General features: G+C 45.1%; 1 protein-coding gene across 2 annotated transcripts in view; it reads left to right on the plus strand.

Annotated features, from left to right (window-relative positions):
- Nucleotides 1-17,321, plus strand: part of TCEANC2 (transcription elongation factor A N-terminal and central domain containing 2) — a 61,326-nt gene extending 44,005 nt beyond the window's left edge. The window contains exon 5 of one of the 2 annotated variants that reach the window (XM_035251578.3): nucleotides 14,063-17,321. In XM_035251578.3, coding sequence (XP_035107469.3) covers nucleotides 14,063-14,158 — 96 coding nt within the window. In that variant the 3' untranslated portion in view covers nucleotides 14,159-17,321. Of the gene's footprint in view, nucleotides 1-2,859; nucleotides 6,846-14,062 lie in introns of those variants that run through there. The other variant, XM_002750858.6, reaches the window with a different exon arrangement.
- Nucleotides 17,322-20,160: the final 2,839 nt, after the last annotated feature.

Genomic DNA, 20,160 nt, shown 5'->3' on the forward strand with positions numbered 1-20,160 from the left:
CATTTTCTATTATGATTTCTATTTTAATGTCACATATTTTTCTCCATTTCTTCATTCTGATTGGTCTTCATTTAACAAGAGGCATGCATGAGAATTGTTGCCTTCTATCCCCACCTGTCATGCTATGACAGGCATAGCACTTGTCATGCTGTCTTCTCCCCAGCTTCCCACCCACTTCTAGGATGTGAGTTTGTGAAGGGCAGGGTTCACATCCTTTCTGTTCTGTCTCCCTAAGAGCAGGCTAGACCCAGAGTAGCAATTCAGTTAACTATTTCCTGAATGGAGTATGTGAATTCCAAGATAACCTCAGAGTTCTTTTTTTTTTTAATACAGGTACTATAATTTGCTGGAGTCCCCATGACTTGTTTTACAAACACATATATATCCTTTTTCTTTGATGACCACTCCCCTCAAAAAAAAAAAAAGACTTTCTTGCTGAGTTCTCTAAACATCAGTAGAGACTAACCAGCTTCACGACAGGATAAGGAACTTTCTTTCTGGCAAATGCTGCAGGACAAATGGGTTAGCCACCTTTCCAGCTTCCTAAAGTAGTCTGGTGCCAGGCCGGCCTCAGGGGGCTAGTTTGGTGCCCACCCAGGTGGCCTCAAAAAACTTGGAGTCTGGGTTCTAGAGAGCCACAGTGCCAAGTCCACTCACTCCAGCACAAGCCTAGGAAATAATCTGTCCGTCATTACGACCACATACTTTTGTGCACACCTTTTGTCTGCTAGACTAAGGCAGATGTCTGGGCTTGGATATTCTCTCTCTCTCTCTTTCTCTCTGTCTCTTTCAGTCCTGTTCTGCTACTTGCTTGGTCCTCGTGTCTTCCAAGTTTCTTTTTTCTACTTACTTTGGTCTATCTTTCTCTCATGTTTAGGACATTTTACTAAATGTCAGGTGACTCCTTTTTATTTGGGGTGTGTTTTTTTCTTTTTTTTTTGAACTTTGCTTTTTGCAGAGAAAAACAAACATATATGTACAGCTCAGTGAATTTATCATAAAGCAAACACCTATTTCACCTAGCCAGATTCTACTCATGCTCCAGGTCTCAGGTTAACCTTCATTTCCTCTTGAAGCCAGGCACTGCCCTCCTGGATTGGGTTGCTTTGCCGTGGCTGTGCTCTCCCCAGCGCTGCTTCCTCTCCTTTCTCCTGGCGCACAGGATCCTTACAAGCCCTGTTCACAGCCTGTCTGTCCTACTGGACTAGGCTGCCTATGGGCCCAAGGGCTGAGCCTGCCTTAGTCACTGCTTATTGCTCAGCCCAAGCACAGAGCCTGGCACATAGTGCTGAATAAATGTTTGAATGAGTGGCTAAGGTAGGGAGAGAAAGATTAAAGAAAAAAAGGGGGTGAGAGAAAAAATTTTGTCTCCTATTTTCAAGGAATTTTCTGCTAGGAGAGACAAACTTAAAATATAGATCATTGGCAGGGTGCAGTGGCTCATGCCTGTTATCTCAGCACTTTGAGAGGCCAAGGTAGGAGGATTGCTTGAGGCCGGGAGTTCAAGAGCAGTCTGGGCAACAGAGAAAGACCCCATCTCTAATTTTTTTTTTTTTAATTAGCTGGGCATGGTGGCAGATGCCTATAATAATCCCAGCTCTTGGAAGGCTCAGGCCAGAAGATCACTTGAGCTCATGAGTTTGAGCCTGCAGTAAGCTTCAACCACACCACTTCAGCCTGGGTAACAGAGTGAGACAGTGTCTCTAAAATAAAAATGTACACTTCATTTCTAATATATCATGATAATGACTAAGGGAAGCCCAGGGCATTGTGACAGCCTGAAGAAGAACTTTCAGTCCTTTGCACTAGTGTTTTCTGTTGTTGTTGTTAGGTTGTTTGTTTTTGCCAAGGCTTTGACATGCAGACGGGAGTAATTTTTGTAGGGAAAGATGTGCTTGCTAAGGGAACATGTGCTGTGCAGAGGGATAGAGGTGTGTGAAAGTGGCCAAGAGTGGAGTGCTCAGGGCTGGCTGTGGTCAGGATTCAGGAGATGAATAGCTGAAGATGGACCTGTAAAGGAGGGTAGGGCTGAGGGGGTCTCGGACCAGCATCCCAACCTACTCTGGATTCAGACCATGAAGACAAAATCCCAGATCTGTCCTGCTTTGATTAGTTCTGGGACCTCAAGATGGCTTGGGACTGAGCCAGACCACCCCAGAATGGCCATAGATTCCATCCCCTCAGCTCTGCTTCATTGAAACTGCAGGAGTCCCCAGTCTCAGCCATTCTCTCAGAATGTTGAAAGAACCATTAGTCTGGCGAAAGGGAAGAAACATGAACTTTGGAGTCAAGGGGTCCAGGTCAGAGTCCCAGCTCTGTATCTTAGTAATTGTAAGACCTTGAACCTTTGCCTTTGAACCTGTTTCCTTATGTGTAAACTGTGATAATAGGAGTTATGAGCACTAAATGTGAAAAGTGATTTTTGAACTGTTCTTTACACATATTAGGATCCAGACCCCGTGTTTCAAAAATGCCGTTGAGTTAAAAGGCAATCTAAAAACAAAACAAAAAAAATATGAATCGTTATACTGATTTATTATTCTTGGGCTTCGTTTCCTGGTTGGTAAAGTACAGGGCCCAGTACCCGTTGCTTAGTTCAGGCCAGTTTCCTGTTATAATGGCAAATATTACCACCCGGCAGGGGTTGTGAATGAGGTCCCTGTCACAAAGCACATGGCCTTGTTCCTTAATTGCCAGGGTGGAATTAATTTGCTCTTCCTGTTTCTCTTGTGACAGGAAGTAGATGTCCTTGAATTTCAGTTGATTAATGGAGGCCTCTGAGCAGAGTGCTCCAGCCTCTCTTGCTTTTAATCCTTATCCAATGTAAGGCTCTAATTTGATAATTTTGCTGTTTTTTAGATGGATCACCTACTGGTTGAAAATATTGAGCGGGAAACGTTTCATCTCTGCTCCCGCCTCATTAATGGGCCGTACCGGCGGACGGTGAGAGCCCTGGTCTTCACATTAAAGCACCGAGCTGAAATCCGGGCTCAGGTGAAGAACGGCTCGCTGCCGGTCGGCACGTTTGTACAGACCCACAAAAAGTGACCTGAGGACGGTTCCAGCCCTGGACCAGGCAGAGAGGAAAATGGGCCTCTGTCTGCCATTCAAAGACGCTTTTGAGTTTGGGTGATGGCTGATGCTGGCTGTGCGAGATTTTCCCATGGTGCCGTTCCTTTGCAGACAGAGGATGCGGAGAGCCCTAGGAGACAGGCCTGCAGGAATGTGCTTCATTAGCTGGAGTGCGCTGGTGCTGCCTAACAGAACGCACACTGGCTGTCACTAGGAAGCGCCATACGATTGCTATCACCCAAAATGGTGAAAGGGTGACAGATTTCACTGTGAGGATGCCAAGGACACCTCTAAACTTCCCCCATGTCAGGCAGATGAAGTTACTACTTTATTTCACCACCCTGCAGGTAACTGAAACTCAATTACCGCTGCCGCTCACTCGGTTCCATCCCCCTGAGTTTAGACAGCTCTGGTGCCTCTCAGAACTCCCCTGTCTGTTCTCTTTGCTCTACCCCAGGGGTGAGCCTGCCAGAGCCTGCCAGAGCCAGCCGACTACCCCTTCTTCCCAGAGCTCACTTATCTGAACGTTTCAGCTCTCCCTGGAAGACCTTCTGCCTTGGTCTCCAGAGCCCCCATGCTGAGGCTACTAATGAGGAACTGGCCCGAAGCCTCTCACACCTCCAGGTTTATTTGAATATGCTGGTGCTCTCAGTTTAGGGCTCTGTAGAAGATACATAATGAAATTTCTCTTGAAATGAATTACTGCAGTAGAAAAAAGTATATACATGTATATGTTCAAATGAAATATCTCTACACAGGCCTGTTTTAACAATTATGTAAATGAGACTTGTTTTTTAAAAGTAATAATAAGCTGGGACTTTTTTTTTCTAAAACAAAATGTGGAGTTTGTTTATTGTGAAGTGTTTTGGGTTGAGAAAGGGCATAGCTGGTGAAATTAAAGAATATGGAACAAGGATTTGAGGGAGGTAGCAAGACTCAGGGAAGGGGGGGATTAGATTAGGGGAGACCAGAGCGCATTTGTAATCTGAAAAGAAGGAGCCGGTAGAAAGGGAGAGATTTAAAATGAAAAAAAAAAGAAGAAGATAGTTGAAAAACAAGGCAAGAAGGGACAGGACTAACATTATTCCCTATCTTCTAAATGCTAGGTGCTTTTCCTGAGACAGTTTATTCACATTTACATGGGTCTTTATATAGTTTTATAAAAATCTTGCTTACTTCTCTCACCCATTGTATTAGGTAGATATGTTGTTTTCATTGTTTAGATTTGTTTGTTTATTTAGCAACCATTTCCTGAGCACTCATTCTGTGGGGTAGGTGGCTACTGAGCAGTAGTTACAAATGGGAGCCTGAGGCTCACTGAGCAGAAGCATCACCTTCAATTTCCCCCTGCTAGTAACTACTGGATCTCGAATAATAATCAAGCATTTACCTTGGGCCCAGCACTGTGGTAACCGTTTTACAAAAAGAAAATACCCAGTTAAAGATGAGAAAAGTGAGGCTCAGACAGGTACAGAAACTTACTCAAGGTCACACAGATAGTGAATGACAGACCTAAGATTCAAAATCCAGGTCTATTTGACTGTGTGCGGTTCCCTTGGATGATTTCATCTACTCTTGTGTTTTCAAGCATCGTTTACATGCTGATGACATTCCAGTTTGTATCTTCAGCTCAGACCTGTCCCCAGACTTTCAGATGATATCTCCTAGATGTCCCATAGACATCTCAGATGCAACCTATCTTCTCTCCATTGGCAGTACCAGCAACCCAGACACTCTAGCTAGGAACTCAAGGGCAGCCTAGACCCCCACATCTCCCACCCTTAGCCAATCAAGTCCTGGTGGTTTTATTAGGTTGGTGCAAAGTAATTGTGGTTTTGCCATTACGTCTAATGCATTACTTCTTTGCATTTGCTGTTCCAGTTGCAATGCTCTTTCCCCTGACATCTGCATGTTCTTGTCCTCACTTGATTTAGGTCTCTCTTTCCCTTATCCAGAAGGCCTTTGCTGATACCCTAAATACAGTAGCTAACTCCTTCCCGACTATGCTTTAATACTGTACCTGGCTTTATTTTTCTTCAGAATACTTATTACCCTTTAACATAATTCTTTATTTCTTTACTGTCTATCTCCCCACTCCCAGAATGTGAGCTTCATGAAAGCAGAGTCTTTGTTCTGTTCCCTGCTATATTTCCAGCATCTGGAACGGAGCCTGGGACAAGCTAGGTCTCCATAACTATTTGATAGTTGAGGGACTGGTTGTGTATGTACAGGATAAACATCTAATTCAATCAGGGGGTGCTTCCCGGAGGAGCCAAAACCTGTGTTCAGTCTTAAAGAGGAGGAGTTTGGATAGGGGAATGCTAGATAATATGACCAAAATTTAAGAATTAAAGGGCAGGAGTAATTAACTGAGTGGTTGAGATGCGTGCCTGGCAGAGCAAGCAGAGTATGGAAAAACCCAGAAGTGGAGCTATCTGGAAGGTGATTGGTACGGCTGGAGTAGGGAACCCTGGCAGGGGAGGAGCTGGAGATGAGGCAGGAGAGGAAGGCAAGGATCCACAGCAGGTTTGAAGGGTCTTGAGCATCAGATGAAGGGGTTAGACTGATTTGAAGCAGGAACTGGCCAGTTTTGTGTTAACAGGCTATGTGGAAGAAAACCTGGGATAGGGAGACTGGAAGTAGCAAACCTCACGTTTAAAGAACCAAAGAGTTCTGCTAACTTAGGAACCCAGAGTAAGTTGAAAGCAAATTGCTCTCTGGCTGAAAGCCTTCAGTGGCAATAGTTGGAAAGTAGAATGACTGTAGAGATGTGCTTTGGAGATTTGGAAAGCAGGCTGTGTTATTTGTGGCTGTTTTCTCCTTGATGCATGTGCAGAATTTCCATGAACGCTAATGGAGCTATTCTGAGCATTTGCTGAAGGGAAGGAAACTTGCAGACAAACCTCCAATCTTGCCCACCCACTGAGAAGCACCTCGGAGCTACAGTCTGTTAAAAATGAAAAGGTTGAGGCCGGGCACACTGGCTCATTCCTATAATCCCAGCACTCCGGGAGGCTGAGGCAGGCAGATCACCTGAGGTCAGAGTTCAAGACCAGCCTGGCCAACATGTTGAAACCCTATCTCTACTAAAATTACAAAAATTAGCTGGGTGTGGTGGCAAGTACCTATAATCCTAGCTACTAGGGAGGCTGAGGCACAAGAATTGCTTGAACCTGGGAGGCGGAGACTGCAGTAAGCTAAGATTGCACCACTGCACTCCAGCCTGGGCAACAGAGTGAGACTCTGTCTCAAAAAAAAAAAAAAAAAAAAAAAAAAATGCAAAGGTTCCTCCTGAAATGGGGTGAGAGTAGTTCCTGAGACCTCTGAGTTACCTGTAAGTCAAGGTGTGAATATGTCTTACAAGCATGTTCAGTTGCTAGGGGAAATGTGGGAAAGTAAGTACCATTTGTATCTGCTCTAACAGCTTTTTGATGCTTTTCTTGTAGTGGTTAAATTGGAGGTCCTGGCCAGGCATGGTGGCTCACACCTGTAATCCCAGCACTTTGGGAGGCTGAGGCAGGCGGATCACTTGAGGTCAGGAATTCAAGACCAGCCTGGCCAACATGATAAAACCTTGTCTGTACTAAAAATGCAAAAATTAGCCAGGTGTGGTAGCAGGCACCTATAATCCCAGCTACTCGAGAGGCTGAGGCAGGAAAATTGTGAACTCAAGAGGCAGAGGTTGCAGTGAGCTGAGATGGCACCACTGCACTTCAGCCTGGGTGACAGAGTGAGACTCAGTCTCAAAAATAAATAAATTTTTAAAAATTGAATGTCTTGGTCCTTTGTGTAGGGACTCAGTCTCTGTATTTTCATTCATTCACTCAACAAATATTACCCATCTTCTGTGTGCCAAGGGCTAGACTGGCACTGGGGACACAGCAATAAAGGAGAGATAATTTCCTCTTAATCTGGTGAGACAGATAGACACATAAGTAAATAAATGTAGAATAGCATATTGGGTAGTAACTGTAGACATAAAAATATTGAGAAAATGGGGAAAGGAATGAATAACACACTCAGAGGAAGAATCTTCAAAGAGGAGTTCATGTTTGAAGCAAAGCCAGAGGATAGATAGGAGTTCTTAGCAGAGGGTTCAGTCTATGTGAAAGCACAGAATCGTAAGATGTATGGCTAGCTTCAGTAAAGGCAAATAACATGAGGTGGTTGAAGCATAAGGTTCTTAGGAATGGTGGTGAGAAATAGGGCAAAAAAAGTAACCAAGGCCTTGGAGGCCTTATCAAGGAGTTTGGACTTTGACTTTCAGATCATGGGAGACCATGAGAAGTTTTTGAGGAGGTGAGGGACCTAATATGATGTGTGTTTTAGAAAGATTAAAAAAAAAAAAAAACCCAACAGATATTTTAAGAAAATTTTAAACATTCAAAAGAAACCCAACAATTTAAGGCAAAGGAAAGAAACACTTGAGATTCAGTAAATTAGAGGGTTTTTTTTGACAAATGAAGTTTAAAGTTGCCCGAACAGATATCATTAGAGAATTCCAGGTTTGAAAAATGGCAGGAGGCCCAGATAATGCATTTACTATGTTCTGTGGTGAAGGAACAGGCAGCTGGCCTTTTTTCATTTATAGAATATCAGGTTCTTAAACTCGTGTCTGTCAACCTTGGTTTTCTTTTGCTGTAGCCTCCAGCCTCAGAACCTTGCTCTGAGATTGGTAATGTGTTTTGGATGTGTTTATCACAGCCAGATGGGGCAAGGGCTGAGTTTGTTACTGCCCATTATTGGGGCCAAAGGGAGTCCATCCAGAAAACAAAGCTTTGGGAGTTTCAGTTAGTTGGGTAACACTGCCTTGGTATAAAGGAGAGATGGTTTGATTAGATGACATTGTATTTTCTTTAAATCAACCAAAATGATATAATTACTGTCAGGGATGGACTTACTCATAACCTGCAGAGGTTGGTTTCAAGATCCAAGAAGATGTAGACAGCCAATCAAATGCTGTTTTTTAATCTTGATAAAATCATTCTTTCAAACGTTATTTGTTGAGTTCTTAAGTGTCAGGTATTAGGGTCACAGGGATAGAGAAGACATAGTCTTTGGCCTCAAGAAGCTTACAGTCTAGTGAAGGAGAAGACAATAAACAGACCATTTTTACTATTTATTTATTTTTGTTTTGAGACAGAGTCTTGCTCTATCACCAGGCTAGAGTGTAGTGGCACAATCTTGGCTCACTGCAACCTCCACCTCCTGGGTTCAAGCAATTCTCACACCTCAGCCTCCCAAGTAACTGGGCACACACCACCACAGCCAGCTAACTTATGTTTTTAGTAGAGACAGGGTTTCACCATGTTGGCTAGGATGGTCTTGATCTCCTGCCCTCATGATCCGCCCACCTTGGCCTCCCAAAGTGCTGGGATTACAGGTGTGAGCCACCACGCCTGGCCTATTTGTTTATTTTTATTTTGGGAGGGGTCAGGTCTCACTCTGCTTCCCAGGCTGCAGCACAGTGGCACAATTAGCTCACTGCATCTTTGACCTCCCAGGTTCAAGCAAACCTCCTACCTCAAAGCCTCCCGAGTGGCTGGAACCATAGTTGTATGCCACCACACCTGGCTAATTTTTTATTAGCCATTTTGTCACCATGTTGACCAGGCTTGTCTTGAACTCCTGGCCTCAAGTGAGCCTCCTACCTTGGCCTCCTAAAGTGTTGGGATTACAGGCATGAGTCACTGTGCCTTGCCCAGAGCATTTTTGAAAATGGTGTGGATCATGCACCTAGCCATCCACTTTATGTGGAAAGAGAAGGAGCCTGAGCTTAGACTATACATGGATCTCATGGGCAGTGGTGAATGGCTTGGCTTGTTGGTTTCATGAGCAGTGAAATTTTTAGGAGCCAATGGTGTGGGATATGGCAGGGACATTCTCTTGAAATTAAAAGATAATTATTGCATCTCACTCCAACCACTAAGAAGGTAGCGCAATGCCTGGGAGCCCTCTTTAGGTTTTGGAGACAGCATATCCCACACCTAGGAATACTGCTCTATCCACGTACTGGATGACACAGAAAGTTGTCAGTTTCATTTGGGGCTCAGAGCAAGAAAGGGTTCAGTAGAAGCTCCAGGCTACAGCACAAGTGGCCATGCTGTGTGGGCCAGAAGACCTGGCAGAGCACAATGTACCTGAGGTATCTGTGGTGGGAACAAATGCCTGTGACAAGATCCTGTAGGAGAATCACAATGTAGACACTCAGGGTTCTGGAGCAGGGCCATGCCATCTGTAGCCAGGAATTGTATGCTTTTTGAGAAACAACTCTTGATGCTCCAGGGTTCTGGTAGACACAGATCATCAGACCATGGATCATCAAGTTGACCATGTGGCCAAAGCTGGATTCTGCCAGATCCACCAAGTCAAAAGGTCAGGCAAGGCCAGCAGCAATTCCTAAGATAGAAATAGTACAACTGGGGTTGGACATAGCCGGGCTGGAGGGCAGAAGATAGTTACATGAGCGGGTGGCCCAGATATCTATGTCATCCACTACCTTTGCACCAGTACCTGTCTGTCCCTCATTTCACACCTTCGTCTGCCTGGGCAGCTCTTTATATCTAGCTGACAGAAGAGAAAAAAAAAAAGCCAAGCTTTGTCCTTAGATAGATCAGCTCAGTATGTATGAGCAAGGCGAAAAGAGACTGTGGCTGCACTGCAACCCCACACAGGCGCATCCTTGAAAGACAGCAGAGGGGGGGATCCTACTAATGGGCATAGCTGTGGATCATGCACCTAGCCATCCACTTTATGTGGAAAGAGAAGGAGCCTGAGCTTAGACTATACATGGATCTCATGGGCAGTGGTGAATGGCTTGGCTTGTTGGTAAGAGATCTGAAAGGAAAAGATTGGAAAATTGGAAACAAGGAAACCTGTGGTGGAGGCATGTGATTGGACCTATGGAAATGGGCACCAAGGGTGAGTGTGATTATATTCCATGTAAACACCCACCAGAGAGCACATGCCATGGGAGAAGCACTAAACAACCATGTACACACAGTTGATATCAACCAGTCTCCATCTGAGGTCACCCCAAAGCTAGCACAATGGGTGTATAAACAGCAACCATAGTGGTGTAGTAGTCTGTTTTCATGCTGCTATAAAGATATTAGCTGAGACTGGGTAATTTATAAAGGAAAGAAGTTTAATTGGCTCACAGTTCTGCATGGCTGGAGACGCCTCAGGAAACTTACAGTCAAGACAGAAGGCAAAGGGGAAGCAGGCACCTTCTTCACAAGACAGCAGGAAAGAGAGCAAGTGCGAAGGGGGACCTGCCAAACACTTTTAAACCATCAGATCTCTTGAGAAGTCACCCACTTCAAGGAGTGGGGGCTTAAAAAAAAAAAAGTCACCCACTATCACGACAACAGCATGGGGAAACTGCCTCCATGATCCAGTCACCTCCCACCATGTCCCTCCCTCAACACTTGGGGATTATAATTTGAGTTGAGATTTTGGTGGGGACGCAGAGCCAAACCATATCAGATGGTATGGCATGCCTCCCACTCACCAGGATTGATCGTTATTGCTGCAGCTGAGTGTTTGGCCTGCTGGTAAGAGACCAACTCTGAACCTTAGATATAGCTCCATCCCTTGAGAATACCAGCAGCCACTTGGGAATTTGGCTATATTAAACCCCATCCACCCTGGAAAGAGCTGTGATTCGTTTTCACTGGAGTAGACATATATTCCAGATAAGAGTTCATCTGCATTGCTTGTAGAGCTTCATCCAGCACAACTCTAGAAGGGCTTATGCAATGTTTAACCTACTGGGATAGATTATGGGATCTACAGATTATGGGATAGTCATCCAGGATCTCATGATTCCACAGCAGAAGAGATGCACCAGTGGGCCACTTGTCCTTTCATCTACTGCACTATTTTCTTAAACTGTCAGCTTAGAACTGTCAGTCGAAGGCACAGCTGGGGCACCAGCTCAGAAATCCTGAGAGAGTAGCTGCCATCCTCGAGAATGCAGCACATGTTCAAGATCAAAGACCATTACGTGATAGTTTGTCTTCAATGGGTAGAGTACAGGAGTCTAGGAACCAAGAAATGAAAGTAGGAGTGATCTCACTCTTACATCACTTCTAGTGACTCGCTTGGACATTTGTGCTTCCTAAACTCACAGTTCTGTGCTCTACAGGTTTAGAGGTTTTGAGTCACAAGGGAGGAACACTTCCACTAAAAGAAACATCAAGATTACTACTGAACTATTAGCTGTGACTGCACCCGGACACATGAGCTTCTCATGTCAAGAGACTAGTAGACAAGAACAGTCACCATTCTTTGAGGGATAATTAACCGTGATCATCAGGAAGAGGTACAGCTGCTGTTAAGCAATGGAGGGCAGGGAGTTATATTTTTGGTACTCAGTTAATTCACATGGAGACTTCTTAATATTCCCTTGCCCATTTTTTTTTCTTTTTCTTTTCTTTCTTTCTTTCTTTTTTTTTTTTTTTTTTTTGGAGATGGAGTCTCACTCCATCACACCATCTCAGCTCACTGCATCTTCTACCTTCTACCTCCTAGGTTCAAGCTATTCTGCTGCCTCAGCCTCCAAGTAGCTGGGATTACCGGCATGCGCCACCACGCTCAGCTGATTTTTGTAGTTTTAGTAGAGACAGTTTCCCATGTTGGCCAGACTGGTTTTGAATTTCTAGCCTCAAGCGATCCACCTGGCTTGGCTTCCCAAAGTGCTGGGATTACAGGCCTGAGCCACAGTGCCTGCCCCCTCTTGTCCAGTATTTATGAAATAATTATAAAAGTGCCCAGGCTGTGACCTGAGCAGGATATGCTAACTTCAAGCTCAGCCCCCTCAGGGCTGAGGATCTAAATCATGTCTCCGTGGAAGGCATGGAGACCAGAAGAGGTGCTGGCTTAGGGTAAGGGGAATCTAGAGTGCATAGTAGAAGAGGGAGATGATGAGTATCAGTTGTGGCCTGAAGATCAGTCAGCGATGAAGGTTGTAGTTTGTCCCACTGACTTTCCTAAGTTTCCCCCCAGGAAAGTAGGCCCACCAGAACTTAAACCAAGAAGTGGAGCTGGGCAGCACAAGTGTGGGCTGTAGTGGATGCCATCCTGTACTGCCCAGATCCTCCCACCACTACACTTGCTGGGCCTCTTCACACAGCTACTGGGAGTGCTCTCAGCCAGCACCCCTCAGCTGTTAGTCCCCTGGGAATTTTCCTCAACGGAAGTTACCTCACTGACATACCCCTTTCCCAGTCAGGTCAGTTCAAGGTTAGGAAGGTCTGGCCCCACTGCCTCAACTTGACAACTCTGAAAGGCCATCGCAACTTCACAGCCTCCCATGGGACTGGCTGAGGTCTTCATACAGCATCAGAGCCCAATTTCTCTCTCTCCCACTCCTGCTTCCTTTCCTGCCCCCTTCCCAAGAGCAATCCCTGCTAAACTTCCTGCATGCTAATCTCCATCTCAAAGTCTACTTTCCAAGGAAGTGGGCCTATAACGTAACTCCTCTAGTTGTTACTAACAACTCTAGAACAGGGGTCAGCAAACTTTTTTAAAGGAACAGATAGTAAATATTTTAGGCTTTGTGAGCCATGACAGTCTCTGTCACAACTATTCTACTCTGCTATTGTAGTACAAAAGCAGCTGTGTACAGTATGTAAATGAATGAATGAATATGGCTGTGTTCCAATAAAACTTTATTTATAAAAACAGGTGGGGCCGGGCACAGTGGCTCACGCCTGTAATCCCAGCACTTTGGGAGGCTGAGGCAGGTGGATCACAAGGTCAAGAGATCGAGACCATCCTGGTCAACATGGTGAAACCCCATCTCTACTAAAAATACAAAAAATTGGCTGGGCATGGTGGCGCGTGCCTGTAATCCCAGCTCCTCAGGAGGCTGAGGCAGGAGAATTGCCTGAACCCAGGAGGCGGAGGTTGCAGTGAGCCGAGATCCTGCCATTGCACTCCAGCCTGGGTAACAAGAGCGAAACTCCGTCTCAAAAAAAAAAAAAAAAAAAAAACAGGTGGTAGGCTGTGTTTGCTTCATGGGCCTTAGTTTGCCAAAACATGCTCTAGAGAAATACTATTACATGTGCACAAAGGAGGCCCTGCAACATGATTTGTAATAGCAAAATTTTAGAAACAGGCTAAAAGCACATTTTAAAAAGAGTGGTTAAATTGTACATCCAGATTTTGGAATACCGTACTGTGGATAAAAAGAATGAGTTTAGGTCTGTATAACAGCACTTTCTAATAGAAATATAACACAAACCACATACATATTTTTAAATTTTTCAGTAGCCACATAAAAAATGTAAAAGGAAGCAAATGAAAATTAATTTTAATAATATATCTTGAGTTCAATATGCCCCAAATATTACTTTGATATGTAATCAATATAAAAATTACTGAGACATTTTAAATGTTTTGTACTAAGCCTGTGAAATGTGGTGTGTAATTTTACTCTTACAGCACATCTCAGTTTGGGCTAATTACATTTTCAAATGCTTGTAGCTTCATGTGGCTAGTGGCTACTGTGCTGGACCACGCAAATCTACAAGTACTGATGTGGGAACATAGCTGAGACATATTGTTAAGTGAAAAAAGGAAGTCGCAGTACCATATGTACACTATGAACTATTTATGTAAGGGAAAAAAACTATTTCCCTAGAGACATATTAAGAAAAAGAAAAAAGATGTGTACAGATATACACGCAATTAAGAGAGACGTTTTGGATGGGGTGAGGGGTTGTTGGTCAGGAGGGACTCACTCTACTTGCCTGATTTTTTAAATAAACTTTTTATTTTTGATTGATTTTAGATATACACAATGTGGCAAACATACAGAGAGTTTCTGTGTGTCCGTCACCCAGTTTCCACCATTGTGAACTTCTTATATTAGTGTGGTACATCTGTCAAAATTAAAAGCCCACTGTTGGTAACTACTATTACTGAACTCCAGATTTCACTCAGACTTTACAATCTTCCCACCAATGCCTTTTTTCTGTTCCAGGGTTCAGCCCAGGATCCCAGGCTGCACTCAGTCATCCTGCCTATCCTGTCTCTTCTGCTCTGTGACAGATTCTCAGTCTTCCCTTGTTTCCCATGACCTTGACAGTCTTGAGCAGTACTGGCCAGGTATTTTGTAGACTATCCCTCAGTTTGGGTTTGTCTGAGGATCTCTTCATGATCAAGTTGGAATTCAGGATTTTGGGAAGAATACCACTGAGATGAAGCACCCTTCTCATCGCATCACGCCAGGTGGCACATGGCTTCCACAGGACCTTGAGTGCTTGGTTATGTTAGCGTTTGCCAGATTTGCCCACTATGAAGTTGTCATTTTTCCCTTTCCATATTCTATTTTTTGGAGGCAAGTCACCAAATCCAGACCTCACTCAAAGGTTGGAGGGCTGGGGGTGAATTAAACTCCACCTCCTGGAGAGTAGATTATCTACCCATATAATTTGGAGGTCTTTAAGGAAGATTCATCCCTTCTCTGCCATTTAATTTATTTTGATAATTTATTAATATATCAATATGGACTCATATTTTATGCATTGGGTGGTAATCAATCTGATTTTTTATAGTGAACATAAATTCATATAATGTATTTTTTTAATGCAGAAAACACAAAAATCATGCTGTGTGAGAAACGAGCTCTAATGATTGGCAGAGATTTTTCCTCCACAGCTTTTCACGTCTGCCTTTGAGTAGGATAATCATTAGCTTACTGCTATTCAACTAGCAACCGTAGACACGCTATTTCAACTCTCCAGACCTCAATTTCCCCATCTAAGAAAGAGAATGCTTCATGCAGTGGTCTCAGAGGTGAAGAAGGGGATGGTGTTTGTATGATTGCACGTGTCCACATATTTTGTTGCCTATTAATAGACCCTAAGTCCTTAATGGTTATCTTCTTTTATTTATGTTGGAAAATGAACTCAGAGCTAATAGCCCGTGAGAACATCCTGTAAACGTAATCAATATTTGTATTCCCCATTACAACCCCAAGGGTTCACCTTCCTTCCTCTTTCACCCCTCTAAGTGGGATTAAGTTTTCCTTTTATTTCTCAGCTTTTTCTCCAGCAGCTGAAGACTAACCTGAGGCCTAGGATTCCCAACCCTACCAAGCATCTGCTGACTCTTTGGCCCCATTCTTGTGCCTTGCATCTAGCTATGCTATAGCCACACTGATGTCCTTATCACCCTGCATTGTCCCCAAATTCATATGTTGATGACCTAACCCCCAGTATCCCAGAATGTGACTGTATTTGGAGAGTGGGCCTTTACAGAGGTAATCAAGGTAACGTGAGATTATATGGGTGAGCCCTAAATCCAATATAACTGATGTCCTTATAAGAAGAGATTAGGACGCAGACAGCACAGACCATGTGAGGACACAGCAAGACTGTGGCCATCTATAAGCCAAGGAGAGAGGCCTCAGAAGAAACCAAACCTGCTGACACCTGATCTTGAACCTCTGGTCTCCAGAACTGTGACAAAATGAATCGATTGTTTACGCCACCCAGTCTGTGGTACCTTGTTACCGCAGCCCTAGTAGAAGCAAATACACACGCCCATGAATGAAAATGCTTCCTGAATGCCTCCCTCCTCTATGCCAGGCCCTGTGACAGATCCCAGGCCACAGAGATGAACCAGACAGGGCTCACAGTCCAGTGAGGAGCCAAGTCATCCATCCATTGCCATCTGACATACTAGGGGCTAAGTGGGAAACTGTGGGACTGCAGTGGTGGGACTGCTGAACTATGCCTGGAGAAGGGGCCTGGCCCAGAGGATATCAGGAAAGGGTTAGCAGAAATGCTGACTTGTGAGCTGGGTTTTGACAGGTTTAAAGGAGTTTCCCAGGCAGGAATGGCATTCCAGGTACAAGGAAAGGAAAGATATATGCAAACATAGAAACTGGATGGATGTCAAAGAACAGGAGTAGGTGTGATATGGATGGAGCCAAAGTGCAGCAGGAGGAGGAACAGCCTGAAGTGAGCCTGGTATAGGAGGGAGGGGCCAGTCTATGGGTGGCCTGAGTCCTGGGCTGGGAATTTTTACTTATAGAACTTTAAAGGTTTTGAGGTAAGAACACTCCTAAGTAAAATTATGGTTACATGTATCAGGGGCTTACTATGTAGATAACGATTTGTTTTCCAGCAAATATGGAGCACCTATAGCACATCAAGCATTTGTTCCCCTCTCCACCTGAATGTGAACTTCTCCAGGGAAGGGACTGTGTCTGGTTTATTTCTGTGTCCCCAGAAGAGTCTGATACAGATCAGGGGCTCCATACACATGCACTGAATTAGTACATAAAAGCCCAGGCAAGAGGCCAAACCCTCCCCCAGCCATGGGTTTTCATAGTTCTGAAGCTGGTGCTGGGTCAGTAAATCTCTATATGTGCAAGAGCCCCATCCCCTCCTGCCTGATGCAGAGAGCAAGGTTCCCGAAGAAGCGCTAAGGTTGAATTACTTTCAGAGCCAGAAAACACATGGCCTGTGGCAGGCTTACCACCGAGGTAAGTACCCCACATGGCATGGAGATGACTTGAGGCCTCCTCACAAGGGAGAAGCATCCAGCATTGCCACAGGGGCCTCCAGACAAGGACTTCAGCAGATCAGATAGGGGAGGCTGTGTGTCAGAGGGGAATCAAAATCATTGAAGCCCCAACCACCATGTAGTGAGCTCCTGTACAGGCTAGAGACTATGCTGGGTACTCTGTGCAGTTTGCCTTAGTCTCACTATTACCTCCCAAATGTGACCCCACCCCTTAATCTTCTCTCCATCCTCTTATACCTGAGCCTCTTATGCCAAGAAGACCTCCTTAGGTCTTCCTGGGAGCACCTTCTCCCTTCTCTAATCAGTTTGCACTCAACAGCCAGAGTGAATGTCTAGAATATACCACAGGTCCTATCACTGCCGTCCTCAAAACCCTTCAATGGGTCTGGATGTGGTGGCTCATGCCTGTAATCCCAGCACTTTAGGAAGCCAAGATGGGAGGATCACTTGAGCCTAGTAGTTTGAGACCAGTCTAGGCAACATGATGAGATCCCTTTATCTCTTTACAAAAGAAAGAAAATAGCCAGATGTGGTGGCGTGCACCTGTGGTCTCAGCTACTTGGGAGGCTGACGTGGGAGAACTGCCTGAGTCTGGGAAGTTGAAGCTACAGTGAGCTGTAATCGCACCACTGCACTCTAGCCTGGGCGACAGAACTAACCTTGTCTCAAAAAAAAAAAAAAAAAAAAATCAAAAGAAAAAAGATAACCTTCCAATGGCCCTGATCACTTAAGAATAAAACAAAAGTCCTTACAGTGGCCTACAAGGTCCCACACGTCCTGGCTTCTGGCACCATCTCCATCTTTGTCCTACCCCTGGCTCCAGGTCTTCTGTTCCTCAAACTGTAGCCCTTCCTTGGGGCATCTACATGCTCTTCCCTCTGCCCTGCATGTCCTGATTGCCCTGAGGTGACTCCTTGTCCTTCAGTTCTTACTCCCCAGAGAGGCCTACCCTGGCCACCCACTCTAATCAGGTCCACACCCCCAAGTCACTCTCTGACATATCAGTGCTTTTTTTTCTTCATAGGACTTAAAACCTTCAGAAGTTACCGTATGCACTTCTTCACTCCCTTGCTAATTTTTTTGCCTCTCCCACCAGAATTCACTCTTCTGGGAGCAGTGACCTTGTCCGTCTCTCCTTCACTGGACCTCCAGTGCCTGGCACAGGGCTTGGCCCTGAGCGGGGCTCCATGCATATGTGCTGATGAATGAATGTCACCCCTCATACCTCCAGGCTGGCCTCTGTTACTCCACGCAGCCGAGCGGACAGTCTGGGCTCCATGGGAAAAGCTAATCCCAAGCGTGTGGACCGACAGATGGTGTGGAGCCCAGAGCTGAGGCGCAGCTTTTATTAGTCTGAGTTGCTTTTGCTCAGAATAGGATTAGCATAAGTACCATCCCAGGCAAGTGGATAAGGTAAAGCTCTGTTAGTTACATTCAGATTTTGTTTCTCAGCCACAATCCTGGGCCAAACTTATGCTGGGTCAGTCCAGTTGATGGCTAAGGGTAGTACTCAGGAAGGGCAACGCGAGTGGGACCTTCTCAGTCCCCTCTCCTCACTGACCTCCAGAGTGGCCTGTCCAACTCCTAAGTCCACACTTCCTGCCCCAGGCAGAACGCTTTTTACTGGCCCCGCTGTCCTGGGTGAGGCCTGAATGCTATGATGATGAAGACGAAGAAGGGATGATGGTGGCTATCACACAGCTCTCCCATGTAACCCTCACAACAACCCTGCAAGGCAGACAGTATCACCATCCTCGTTTGGCAAATGAAAAGCTGATGGCTCAGCGAGGTTAAATGACTCAGCCCGTAGGCCACAGACAGTTTCCAGTTTCAGTCTGTGGGAGTGATTGGATGGGCGCCCCAGGGCGGGCCAGCCTTCCTCTCTGGCAAGGCTGCCATGCTCCCCAGTGCCCTGGTTTTAGCTTTGACTGGATCCATGAGGAACCAAGTCAAAGATCAAGTCAAGGAAACTCCTGTTTTCTGGCTAAGAAGTATCACTTGCCTTAATCTCTTCACTTTCTCTTCAGCTCCATTAAGGAGCATTTAACTTTTGGAAGGAGTCATTTTCCACAAAGAAACAGGGTTCTTAAAAATCACTGTGGGTCAGGCTCAGTGGCTCACACCTGTATTCCCAGCACTTCAGGAGGCCAAGATGGGCAGATGGGCAGAACTCTCGAGCTGGGGCAACATGGCGAAACCCCAACTCTACAAAAATATATTAAAAAATTAGCCAGGCATGGTGGCGTGCACCTGTAGTCCCAGCTACTAGGGTGGCTGAGGTGGGAGGATCACTTGAGCCAGGAGGTTGTGGCTGCAGTGAGCTAGCATGGCGCTGCTACACTCCAGCCTGCGTGACAGAGACCCTGTGTCAAACAACAACAAAGTGTAGTCATGCATATAATAACCATAAAAGCTGACATTTATGGAGTATTTATTAAGTGCAAGACTATGCGCAGTGCTTTTCACGCATTATCTCAATGTTTGAAATTTCAATAATTTATGTGAATAAAGGAATTCCGTACATGTGATTTAATTTAAAAAGAAAAGACATTACGAAATGGTGAAGAGAGCAAAGTAGGTCTCCCTGCCTCCTCTGCACTCCCGTGCCCTCCTCCCCTTCCCACAGGCCACACGGTGACCAGTTCCTTTTATCCAGCAGAGTCCATGAATGATCCTCAACAGCCCTTTGAAGTATTATTCTGGAATTACATATTAGGAAACTGAGGTTCTGAGACAGGAAGTCACTTTCCCAAGGTCACACCACTTCAGGGCAGAGCTAGGAGTTCGTCCCAGATGGGTTGACTGAAGCCCATGTGTTGAGGGTCACCCTGCCTCCCACAAAGAGGAGAGAACCAGAAATTTGAGCTGAGAAGTGTGTGCTGGGCAGCCAGCTGGACTCTCTCACAAATGGGCTTTGTCTGCCTACACTGATCTTGAAGAATTCAAATTTGGATCTCAGCAAACTGACCAATTACAAGCTGTCACAGACCATCTAGGTTATTGACAAATAGTCAAAGCTGCAAATACTACAATCCTGAATCCTCCCAGTCATCCATTCTTGCTGTTTCCTGCCTCCTTGCTCCTTTACACCCTTGGTTGGTCATTTGCAGGCGTTAACTCAGACAAGCTGCTCAGTATAAAGAAGGTCATGGGAAGCAGGGGAGGCGGTGCACAGCTCTGCAGTCTGACACCAGGCTAGGCCTCAGCTCTGCCCTCTGCATGGCTGGGGCAGTCCTGTCCCTCTCCAAGCCTCAATGTCTTCATTTGGGAAATGGGATTAATTCTATTTAATCAAAAGGTTTGGAGATCCTCAAGAGAGGTAATGAAAGCCAAATGGTAATTAGCAAAACCCCATGCAAATATAATTTTAATAACAATAAAGGAAAGTTGGAATAAACCTAGTGGCCTCTATGTGAAATAAGCTGGCTTAACTCACACCTGCTATCTGTTCACTTCCTTCCATTCCACCCACCAAGCTGCATTTATAAAATCTTTTACAGTTTACAAAATCCTTTTCATCCTGTTTTGTTAGCCCCTGTCCAAGCC

This window comes from Callithrix jacchus, chromosome 7 (assembly GCF_049354715.1).
Source record: "Callithrix jacchus isolate 240 chromosome 7, calJac240_pri, whole genome shotgun sequence".
NCBI classification, from domain to species: Eukaryota; Metazoa; Chordata; class Mammalia; order Primates; family Cebidae; genus Callithrix; species Callithrix jacchus.